General features: G+C 38.0%; 1 protein-coding gene across 1 annotated transcript in view; it reads left to right on the forward strand.

Moving 5' to 3' along the window:
* LOC126249645 (DNA fragmentation factor subunit beta) overlaps positions 1 to 1,007 on the forward strand; it is a 143,864-nt gene extending 142,857 nt beyond the window's left edge. The window contains exons 5-6 of the mRNA XM_049951324.1: positions 225 to 588; positions 668 to 1,007. Coding sequence (XP_049807281.1) covers positions 225 to 588; positions 668 to 872 — 569 coding nt within the window. The 3' untranslated portion in view covers positions 873 to 1,007. The remainder of the gene's footprint in view (positions 1 to 224; positions 589 to 667) is intronic.
* Positions 1,008 to 11,161: the final 10,154 nt, after the last annotated feature.

Consider the following 11,161-nt stretch of genomic DNA (forward strand, 5'->3'; position numbering starts at 1 on the left):
GAAAACCTGAGACGAGTATAACAGACCTAATCTTTCTTTCCTTTTGTCTTTCTGTCTTTATTTCTATATTTCTTTTCCGTTCTCTTTTCTGATGGTTTTTGGTCTCTGAGAAGGTTCATTTCTTCTCCCTGTGATCTTTCTTTCATATAGAGAGATAAGAGGTATAACAATGATAAGCAGAAAAATTGCAGACACACGTCTGATACACCAAATTTATGTTTCAGGTATCGATACAAATGCTGATACAAAAGAGAAGTTCTTATTTCAGCGTTCTCAGGATCGAATTAGAGGTTACTTTTACAAAACTCAGACTGCAATTCAGAAATCTGAAATTTATAAAAGAAATAAAGTAGCACGGTCAAAATTAATTGATGCTTGTACAAGTCTTACAAATTACTTGAAGCAAAGACAGTACTTTGGAAGCTACTTTGATAGAACTGCTGAATCAACTCGTCTCTGTACAACATTTGGTGACTTCCAATGTCAAGGGTTGTTTTATTCACCGTGTTGCTCCTATAGTCATGTTATTAACCCTTATGAGAGCAGAGAATCAAGAATTATGTTTTCAACATGGAATCTTGATCACAGGTGGGCATTTTAGCTATTTGATGAGCTGTGTGGACTGTTCATTCAATAGAGTTATAACATTGTTGTTTAATTTCTGCAGAATTGAACGCAGCCGAGAGATAGTGCCTGGAATGTTAAAGGCAGCAAAGATAGCAGCCCGAGAAGGATACATGATAAATTCAGAGTATTTTTTTATACTGCTGTTTACTTTAGACAATCTGAAACTTGTGCACGTCTTGTGTCATGACAAAGGCAAACATGAAATGGGATGTGATGAATCTAGGATTGTAATAAAAAATAAATAAAGCACAAACTGGTCATAAAGAGCAAGTACTGTGTTTATGAAGTGACTCTGATGGTTCAGAATTAAGAGTTATTTCTAATTTATGGAAATTTATGTGAATGTTGTGTATATCTTTCAATTAAAAGTTTTAAAGAAATTTCCCACATTACTTTTTTTATGTATTCCATGAGTGAAGTTCATTTTTTTACTGATTTACTCTATAGATATTGTAATTGTGTATTGGCTGAAATATTCCAACTTATTTATACTGAAACTATAAAGGGTGACAGCCCATATAAAATAATTTTCATGTGCTGCGTTGTGTAACTTTGTCCTGTATGTCAACCATTGACAATACAACAATAATTGCAAATCAATGTGATTGTTTCATTTTTTGTAATGCGTATTAGCATAGGTTAGTTGTATATTCAGGTTTCAGGCGGCAAAAATGAACTGGTATCGCAACTAGATTTAGACCATTATTGGCTGCTAAACCTTTGAAATTCACATGTATTATAGTGAGAGAGCAACAGGGTGGACTATCCACTGTTTAGAAGTATCGGGAATGTCAACATTATGGGCCTGTAGCACATAGTGTCTTGTATCTTGTTGACATTTGAGCAGTGTAAAGTCACATTTGGTGGCAAAGTTTTTCTTCCATTTATAGTTAAAAATTTCCACTCGTTGTGAGACTGCAGTGGTAGTATGCTGGATCTATGTATTTTTGTGACTGTACTGGGTGCCCAAGCATGCTGTCTACTGAATTGTTTCATGAAGTCGTGCACCAAAATTTGGCGTTAATGTACTATAGCAGCAGACGACAGACACGGGTACCTTTTGTAACAGCACGACATCAACTGCTACGCCTCTCCTGGGCTCATGATCACATCTGTTTGACCGTAGGCGCCAGGAAAACGGTGGCCTTATCAGATGTGTCCCAATTTCAGTTGGTAAGAGCTGTTGGTAGGGTTCGAGTGTAGCGCAGACTCCACGAAGCCATGGATCCAAGTTGTCAACAAGGCACTGTGCAAGCTGGTGGTGGCTCCATAGTGATGTGAGCTATGTTTACAGGGATGGTCTGGGTCCTCTGGTCCAACTGGACCGATGATTGACTGGAAATAGTTATGTTCAGCTACTTGGGGACCATTTGCAGCCATCCATGGACTTCATGTTCTCAAACAACGATGGAATTTTTATGGATGACAATGCCCCATCGAACGTTTATGGGACATAATAGAGAGGTCTGTTCATGCACAAAATCCTGCACTGGCAACACTTTCGCAGTTATGGATGGCTATAGAGGCAGCATGGCTCAGTATTTCTGCAGGGGAGTTGCAACCACTTGTTGAGTCCATGACACGCCGAGTAACTGCACTACGTTGCGCAAAACGTGGTCCGACACAATATTAGGTGGTGTCCCATGAATTTTATCACCTCAGTATACGTGCTGATGCTTCATTACATGTTGAGGCGTAGTTGCAATGGAGCCTCTCCGATTAGGTCAAATTTCGCTGTTTCGGAGTAGTCCTGCAAAACAAATCAACGAAAATGTTGCAGTGATTCATGCATTAGTTGAAAATTAATGTCAGCCGAAAGATGATGGCAAGCTAAATTAAAAATTACATTACGGACCACCCCATCTTTTTAACTGAAGAGAAAGTGTCGGTGATAAATGATGTGTTGCAGGCACGAGTAGACCTACAGTATGGAAAGGATAACAAGGATCGTTTGCCGTTGGCTTTAGCATGCATGTTAGCGTACTCATAATCGCACTCCAGGAAGCAGAATACAGATAAAAGCGCGGAAGGAGCGTAAACGAACATTAAATTTACTGGTCCGTGTACTTTTCTGCTGTCTCGTATGTGCCTTATACGCTTTTATGGTTCGCGTTGAGCATGATTGTAGCTTGTGAACAGTTCATTTGCTGACCATAGTGTAAAGCAAGGTTTATTTTCTTTTCGCACAGACCAGCCGTATTCACTGAACAATTGCCGTTACACTTGTTACTCTGTTGTTTACCGTTTTTCCTGTACTCCTTCATCTTCTACTAATGCTGATTTTTCATTTCTCTTTTTTGTTGATCCAGAGTTCTTATTTCTTATGTCTTGAAAAATCTTCCGATTTTTTAATTTTTTTAAATTAATTAATTTATTTATTTATTTATTTATTTATTTTTATTTATTTATTTATTTATTTATTTTGGAATTCACGATATTGTCGTTTTTGTTTGCATTTTCGTCCGTCTCCTCATGAACTCTTATTTTCCAACCATCTACAGTGTGTATTGCATCCATTATTTTTCTAATAATCTGTCTTTCAAGCATATTCTTTGTGTACAGCTTATAGTTCATTGTTACGCATTCACATGCATATAAGCATTGTGGTCTTACCACTGTGGCATACAGTTTTAGTTCTGTTTTTCTATGCATGTAGTTATCGTTGTGGATATTTTTTATCAAATAATACGCTTTATCCATTTTATTAAATCTACTGCAGATTTTTCTACTTACTTTTGCCGTATGGTATCTCCAAAATATTTTAATTTACTAACTCACTCTATTTTACTTATTTGTGTTTCTGTGTATTTTGGTGCATTTTTTACGTTTGCCATGAATTATTTAAATTTAATTTTCTTTAGTTGAAATTCAGAGACCAGTTCTATTCATTATTCCTTCCTGAATATTTATTTGAGTTACCGCTTCTGTCGAATTTTCTGAAAGTATTGCAAGATCATCTGCAAAAGCCACGTAGTTTACTTTCATTCCATTTGCTTTCCTTCCCAGAGTTATTGGTTCAGTTGAGTTATCTTTTTAATTCCAAATCTCAGATCGTAACAATTTTTTTCGAAACCACAATCAAACAGTAACGGTGGTCTAACATGAATTAATATTTCAAATGGCTGAGATACTTCTCCCATAAATTTCACTTTAGATATTTTATTTGTTACAGTTTTACGAATTATGTTTCCTAATTTCTTTTCAACACTAAATTCTGTAATGATTTTATCTTTTATTTCCATGCCTACAGAATGCCTTCTTCCAATCAATAAGTTGTCCTGTTATAAGTTTTGTGATGGAAATTCTCTTGCGACTTACTGATTTGAAGTTAAAAATCTGTTCTGTGCTGCAGGACCCACCTTTTCGAAAACCGCCATGACATTCTGCCAGTTGTTTGTCTATTGTATCTTCAAGTCTGTTCATGAGAATTTTTATTATATTTTGTATACCACTGGCAGAAGTGACACTTCTACTTAACTGTTGGCATTGTGATTATCTCCATTTTTATATAGTGGGTGGGTTAATGCTACTTTCCACTCTTCTGGAATCTTTTCTGTTTTCCAAATGTACTCAAAAAACAAGTATAGACGTCTTATAAAATGTGGTTCCCACAGTTTCAGTAATATTGCTGTAATAGAGTCTTTACCATTTGCTCTGTTGTTTGTAGTGTTTTGTTGATTTCTTGAATTTCTATCCCTGTTGGCGTGCAATATTCCTCAAGATATTCTGATATTGCTGAAAATTCTAATTTAACTCTTGGAATTGGAAACTTTAAGAACCCGTCAAAAATTGTTGTCGTTATTCCACAATTTTCCTCTCTATTTAATCCTATGTTGCTGTTCCCATCACTGAAACAAATACTTGGCCCTAGGTCTCCTTTAAGTATGTATTTAAAAGGTATGGTAAGAATGTTTGATGAAATTGTGTTGTATTTCTATGAGATAAACTTTTACAAATACTTTTGAATATCAGGATTACTTTCAATGTTGCCTTTCTTTGTTGCCTGAGTTGTTCCTTCGAAAAACTCCATTTTTCAATTTTTGAGCTCTTTGTTCTAGTTTTTCTTTACATTACTCGTTTCAGTATATCTTCTTTTTATTCTTGACCAGTCCCAATGATTTCTTTGCCGCTTTCGTAACTGTGCCTGGACTTCGTGCCACTCACCTTTTTTATTTGCCTCAGTTTCTCCTCTAAGTATTTTCTTTTGAATTACTGGCTCTACTGGAGCTGTATATGATTACTTTTTGGGCTTTATTCGCTGTTTTAAATGGGAGAAATCGTATTTTAACATTAAAAAGATACTGATGTGATTCTTCAGCTCTGATCACTTTAATATTCATAATTTCCTTGATATTCCTTTTAGATACGGCTATGTGGCCCATGTGAAGTTCCCTCAGGTTTTATTTGTTTCATTTTTACTCTCGATTTTAAAATGATTGAGCATTAAGTTTGAAACACCAGGTATTGTCCAGCAAACGCAGTGGGCGCTATGTTCATCACTGAGTTTGAACATTTAACCACAGGCAAGAATTTCTAGAAAAGAGAAAATAAGGAACGACTAAATAATAGAGAGAACGGAAGTAAGAGAAAGAATACATGACATGATGGACAGAAGAAAGTTATAATGGTACGGGCATGTAGGAAGAATGGAGGAAGCCAGAATACCGAAAATGATCCTGGAATGGAAACCAGAGGGAAAAAAGAGAAGAGGATGCCCTATGAACATCTGGCTCCAAAATGTATAATTAACATGAGACGACTTGACGCATAGGAAGAAGATGTACAAGACCAAAAAACCTGAAAGGACATACTGAGGAGATAAATTAAGCTCTTATATAACAGACGTAATAATTTTCGGGTATTTGTTATATTGGAAAAACCTTTCTGTAGAGGAAACTATCAATAAACAAATTTTAAAAAGTTCTTATCATATTTACCAATGATCGTAAAAATTACGTTCTTTCTCATTGATAAGTATGAAATAATTGTTGTGCCTGTAATAAACGGAATTCATCAATATTCACGGTATTTCCTCCGTAGGAGGGGTCTAAAGTATCACAACACGTATCGAGCAAAACTTGTGGACTGGCCACCCCCAGTGTGCGCCGCTGGTACCTCTATCCTAGAAATTTTCACGGGTGTCGGCCGCCACGCTCTTCCTGCCTGTGGAGCTGAAGAGCGTTCCCGCTCTGAGTTGCAGCAAAGCCTGCAGTTTCCGAGAAGCGGCGCCAGCGTCGCAGCCTACACATAGCAGACACCGACGGCTTCCGGGAGCGGTCTGCCTTTGTAGTTTCCCGATAACCGCACTCCCAAGATCTTTTTCAACTAACGGCTCCTACAGAGAACCGGGATACATTCCGAAATGGTCATAGCACTGGACTCGTATTCCACCGGCGTAGAGATCACGTGCCATTTTCTTTTGCATCTAAATTTACAAACTCGCTCTACAACTAGACAATCTATAAAGGGACATATTAGCTAAACAATTCTACAATGTAAAATTATTGTATATTTCACACATATTGTTTATTACTCACATACAATTATTTTCCCGCCACTTAGGACGTACTAATGAACGACTTACCGTCCGTGCCGCGAGGAGGAGAGTCGAGCTCTACCGAAGAAAACTGCGGAAAACTGTTTTACCTCTACTTGGTCGGTTTTTTAGTAATACTAATCTAATGTGTTAGTAAGAACAAAATAAAACTTCCAATCAACAACACTACTTTCTGAAGGTACAAGAAACTAAACACACTCTACGTGGTGCGCTGTTGTTGTTTGCATTGCATGTGCATTTGAAGGGTGGTGGTGGTGGTGGCGGTGGGGAGGGAGAGGGGCGAGAGGGCAGCCCTGTTACTCCACTGACCACCCGGAGATGATCAGGAGGGTCTCCGACAGCCATATCAGCCTCCTACCCCTTTCCACTCACCTACTTCATCTTAACCGTTCTATATTCCATATTAACCGTTCTAGATTGTTGAAGTTATAGAGACCTCTGTTCCATCAACATGGCAGATTAGCTGGACATTTCCTCTAACGTTTTTGTTCTCTTTAATCTCTGATATATTCTTGTTGTGCAGCTGTTGATATTTTGTCGAGCATTTCTGCGCGTATTACTGTCCTTTCTTCATTGCTTAAAATATTGTGAACATTATTTGTCCGTTAGGAACTACTTCTCCAGGGAGACAACCAATGTCTAATCCAGAAACTCAAACACTATGTGCTCGGATACCCCCTCGTCTGCACCAAATTCGTACACTATCCATCTTGTTAGCGTAAAGTGTTTTTGTTCACCTCTCTGGTTCGCAGGTAGAAAAAAGGAGAATATCCTTCTGCGAGAATATCCTTCTGGCGAATTTTGGTTGCTCCTATGCACCGTGCAAGAGACTTAATATTTTTTTCTTAATTTCACTAACGGTGACATGTGCATCCACTTCCCCCTCCCCTCTGTAAGTTCCTTTAACCCAGTTTGTAGTAGCGTGCTCTCTATTTAATAGGCCCAAGGGGCATGTACCCATGACCGTTAACGCATCATCTTTAGCTGTTGTACCGAATGCCCCGATAGATTAAGGTATAATAGTCCGTATCACTCTTCTGGCCGCCATGGTTCGCTACACTGAATACAGCCTCTGGGGCCATGTGCTAGTCCCAACCCTACTATGGATGCTAGCACACAGCTGTGATATAATCTTATGAACACTGGTTGGGATATAGAACCTCCGTTGGCCAATACTAATTATCTTGTTGAAGAATGCCAATGTTTAGTTAGATATTTGTTCGATATGCGGGGCATAGTTCTCTCTCTGATTGCGTAAGGCAGGTTGTAGCCAAAACTGCTCGTTCTACTATCTGTTTAAGGAAGTTTGCTTGTGTCAGCATGAACAGGTCACTTCCATATGCGACAGCAGTAAGTAGGCAACACCTCCATATTGAGGTCCCAGAATCCTGCACTACACATGGAGTTTTGTGGGCACCCCTTGGTTACCCGTTTCTTAGCGACCATGTCTGAAGACGTGAGTTCCACAGCTCTATTCCTGCAGTATTCCAGCCGAGGATACTCCATCTTCCATTAAGAAGATGGAAAGTGACTGTCACCATTTGTTGTTGAATGCCCCCTCGATATCTGCCATGATATCCATTTCGTAACTACAAGTAGACGAGTGTGCAAGATGGGATGCTTCGTTAATTGCATTCGCTGTAGATCTATCCTTGCTAAGACCAAATTGCTACTCATTCATAACCGTAAGCATAATGTGAACCGTCGGCCAGCCACACACAATTTCACGAACACCTTACCAAGAATGTCCGACTGACAGGTAAGTCTACAAGATATTCAAAGAAGTTTCGAGCTTATCGCCGGTCATAGTTCATTAGACTCCTTCGATTCTTTGAATTGGGCACCTGCCAGTGATTTTCAGGTGAGCCACCGAAGACTGAAGAAGACAACTCTCGTATGGTAATTTATGACAGTGTTACGTGTATTCCTCGCAGACGTAAGACTTCGGATCTGTTGGATCTTTGTCAGCTTCTTTTTTAAGTATACCTACTTCAGAACGCTTCCACGCCTCAAGGTATTTCCTTATTTTGAGATATTTGTTAAACACTATTTAATAAAAAGTATCAGAACACCTATTAATGGACATTAATATGGGGTGTGTTCACCCTTCTTAGTTATGACGGCTTGAAGTCTGCCGCGGAAACTTTGAATGAGGTGCCTGGATCTCTGTGGCGGAATTGCAGCCAGTATTAATCAAAAGCCGAAACCAGAGGAGGTAGTAATGTAGGACGCTAGGGTCTAGAGCAAAGTCGACATTTTATCTCGTCCCAAAGGCTTTCCATTTGCTTCAGGTCGGGATTCTGGGCAGGCTAACTCATTTCAGGAATTTCATTTGATAGAGTAAGACTGATTTAACGAACAAATTTAGTTCTTGAAAATGTTCATATTAAGTCTAATAGTTGCAGCTGAAGTGACTGACAACAGAAGAAGCTTGTTTTCAGTAAAAGAAACAGTTGATGTGAACAATAGGTGACTTTAGCACTTGCGATAAAGTGAAATTACCCTTTTATGATTAGGTGCATTCCGGACAAAACCTAAAAATCGTGCGTTAGCGGTCTGGGGTTAATGTCCCTTGGTCCTATTAAACAGACAGCACGCTGTTGCACGTTTATCTCTTTCATGCTCACTTTTTAGCTAATACCCATGCGCAGTGTTACACAGAAAACATTTAAATACGCAAATATAGCTTAGAATAGCTATTAATCGCATAAATGAAACCGAGGAGTCAATAATTTCATAAAATTCGCAGTTATGATTTTTCCCTTGTGTTATAGTTGTATGCAAGAGATACAATTATTCCTAAATCTAAGGTCCTCTTTAAACGGTTATTAAGGTAGCTTATGTAGCCAACGCAACGTGCTGAACGCGTTTTGATTTAAAAGCTTTAAAACAATAAGAGCATCTTTTTCTGTGCAACTTTATCGCAATTCTCTTTCGTTTCTTTTTAGATGTCGTGGTAGCTAATAATTTTGAAACCTTTTCCAATCTTTATACGGTTGGCATTGCATAATTCTCTGAATATTATTTGAAAACAAGCTGAAGACAATAGAAACTGAGATGAAAACAGGCTATACTAGGCCCAAAATCACAGAAATGTAACCAAAAAATGAGGAGCCTGGAACCAAGGAAATGAAATTTGGGAAAGAAGTAGACGAAAAATGCCAGACGTGCCTCGTTTTAAGGTATCTTTTTTATCCTGAGGGGAAAAATTCACTTTACAATGAACTAATCGTATATGCAAAATTTTGTGTCAGGTCAGACAACTAGATTTTGTGAACGTCAACACGAGGGAATCGTAAGTTAATTGAAGCAATATCTTCTTAACAGTACCGAGGATATCAATGTGCCTTATAGGTGAAAATCAGCAGGAACACAAGGTGTAGTTGACAAAATTTACCCAAAGAGAACTCTAACCAAGGACTCACATTACTCATTCAAAGCAAAACAGCAATGCTTTTACAGACACCATTACGGTCGCAGAGGTAGAAGTTCAACTAGCCAATTTGCAGCCACATTAAAAAAATTCTCGTTCCTTAGAGTAACAAATAGTTGCTGATTCTCTTGCGCCAATCAACATTCAAGTTGGAAGATACGGAGAACGTTTTTGGAAGATTTTATCGAAGCTGAGAACGCAACATCCTAACATATTGATAGTCGCTGTAGAGTAGCAAGACAAGAGAAGTAGTAAGCATTTTCCTGCAAGAACTACTAAGCACGAAGGAACATCCCTGAATTCCTACCGCAATGGAAAAACTGTTGTGAATTGAAAGAAGAAGAACATTTCCTACTCGTTATGCCAAATATTAGATTAAATTACAATGACGTAAAGGCGTTTCATTGGTGTATGATCCTACTAACCAATGCCGGAGTTTCACAACAAGGAAAGGTAATTATGGGATAAGCGAAGGGGAACGTTTACTACTATTTTGATGAAGATTGGATCAACGTCTATTGTTATGATAAGAGTCACAGAGTGGGAAGTGTATAGAGCTCTGCGATATGTTTTAAAAATACAGTGTGAAAATTCAAATTGTAATAATTTAATATCATGTATTTTCTCCGGAAACGGCGCTCACTAAAGTGACGTAGGCGAAAAACGGTGGACGTGCCTCTCTTAAGGCCTTTTTTTTATTCTGAGAGTAAAAACTCACTTTGCAATGAACTAAACGTGTATTTTTAAAGATTTGTGTGTGGTGAGGAACTAGATCTAACCATCAGAGCTCTTTATCAAATATGTAGCGGGTAAACAGTACCGAAACTTGCAACAGAATATATTTTATGGTATTTACTAATTCGCTAGAAGAATGTGAATTAATTTAAGAATGAGTAGCTTTATTCTAAATTCATTCCTTTTACGAAAGTGCACAGTCACGGCGCTGCGCAGGTAAGTATGAAATACATCTTTATTGTTTTAATTATAAACACGTTTTAACGAGTAATGGTCTTTCACGTGACTTGGACAGTCGTGGAACAATAAAATTCACTGGATAGAACTTTCTAAGATTATATTAGTTTTTAAATTTTGCGAGATCCTTTTTACCCGTTACATTGCGTAGGGTATCATGGTTTGTTATCTCTATCCTGTTTCATTTACAATTTTATGCACATGTTTCTCACTATAGTAAAATCATTTCAAACTCGTCTCGTAGCAAATAATATACGAGAAAAACGTGTTTAGTTCAGCTCATGCAACCCATGTTTTTCAGGAAGAGGAAGGGCTTTGGTTTACATTTTGACTCCTCAAAAACTTGTTTATAATTTACTGCCTGTCACTAAAATTGCTTGTATACGAAAACGATTGTCAGTTTAACGAAATAAAGGAATATTACACAGCGGTTTTCTCATTTCGAAATCGCTTGTGAGTGTTGGTTTCTAGTGAGAAAGTCGTGTTGTGCGACGTGTAAGAAGGAGAAACGTATACCAGCACGTCTCGGCTATCGAAAGCGAGTAATATATCATTTATACACCTTGTGTTTG

The sequence above is a fragment of the Schistocerca nitens genome, chromosome 3, assembly GCF_023898315.1.
Source record: "Schistocerca nitens isolate TAMUIC-IGC-003100 chromosome 3, iqSchNite1.1, whole genome shotgun sequence".
Classification (NCBI taxonomy): Eukaryota; Metazoa; Arthropoda; class Insecta; order Orthoptera; family Acrididae; genus Schistocerca; species Schistocerca nitens.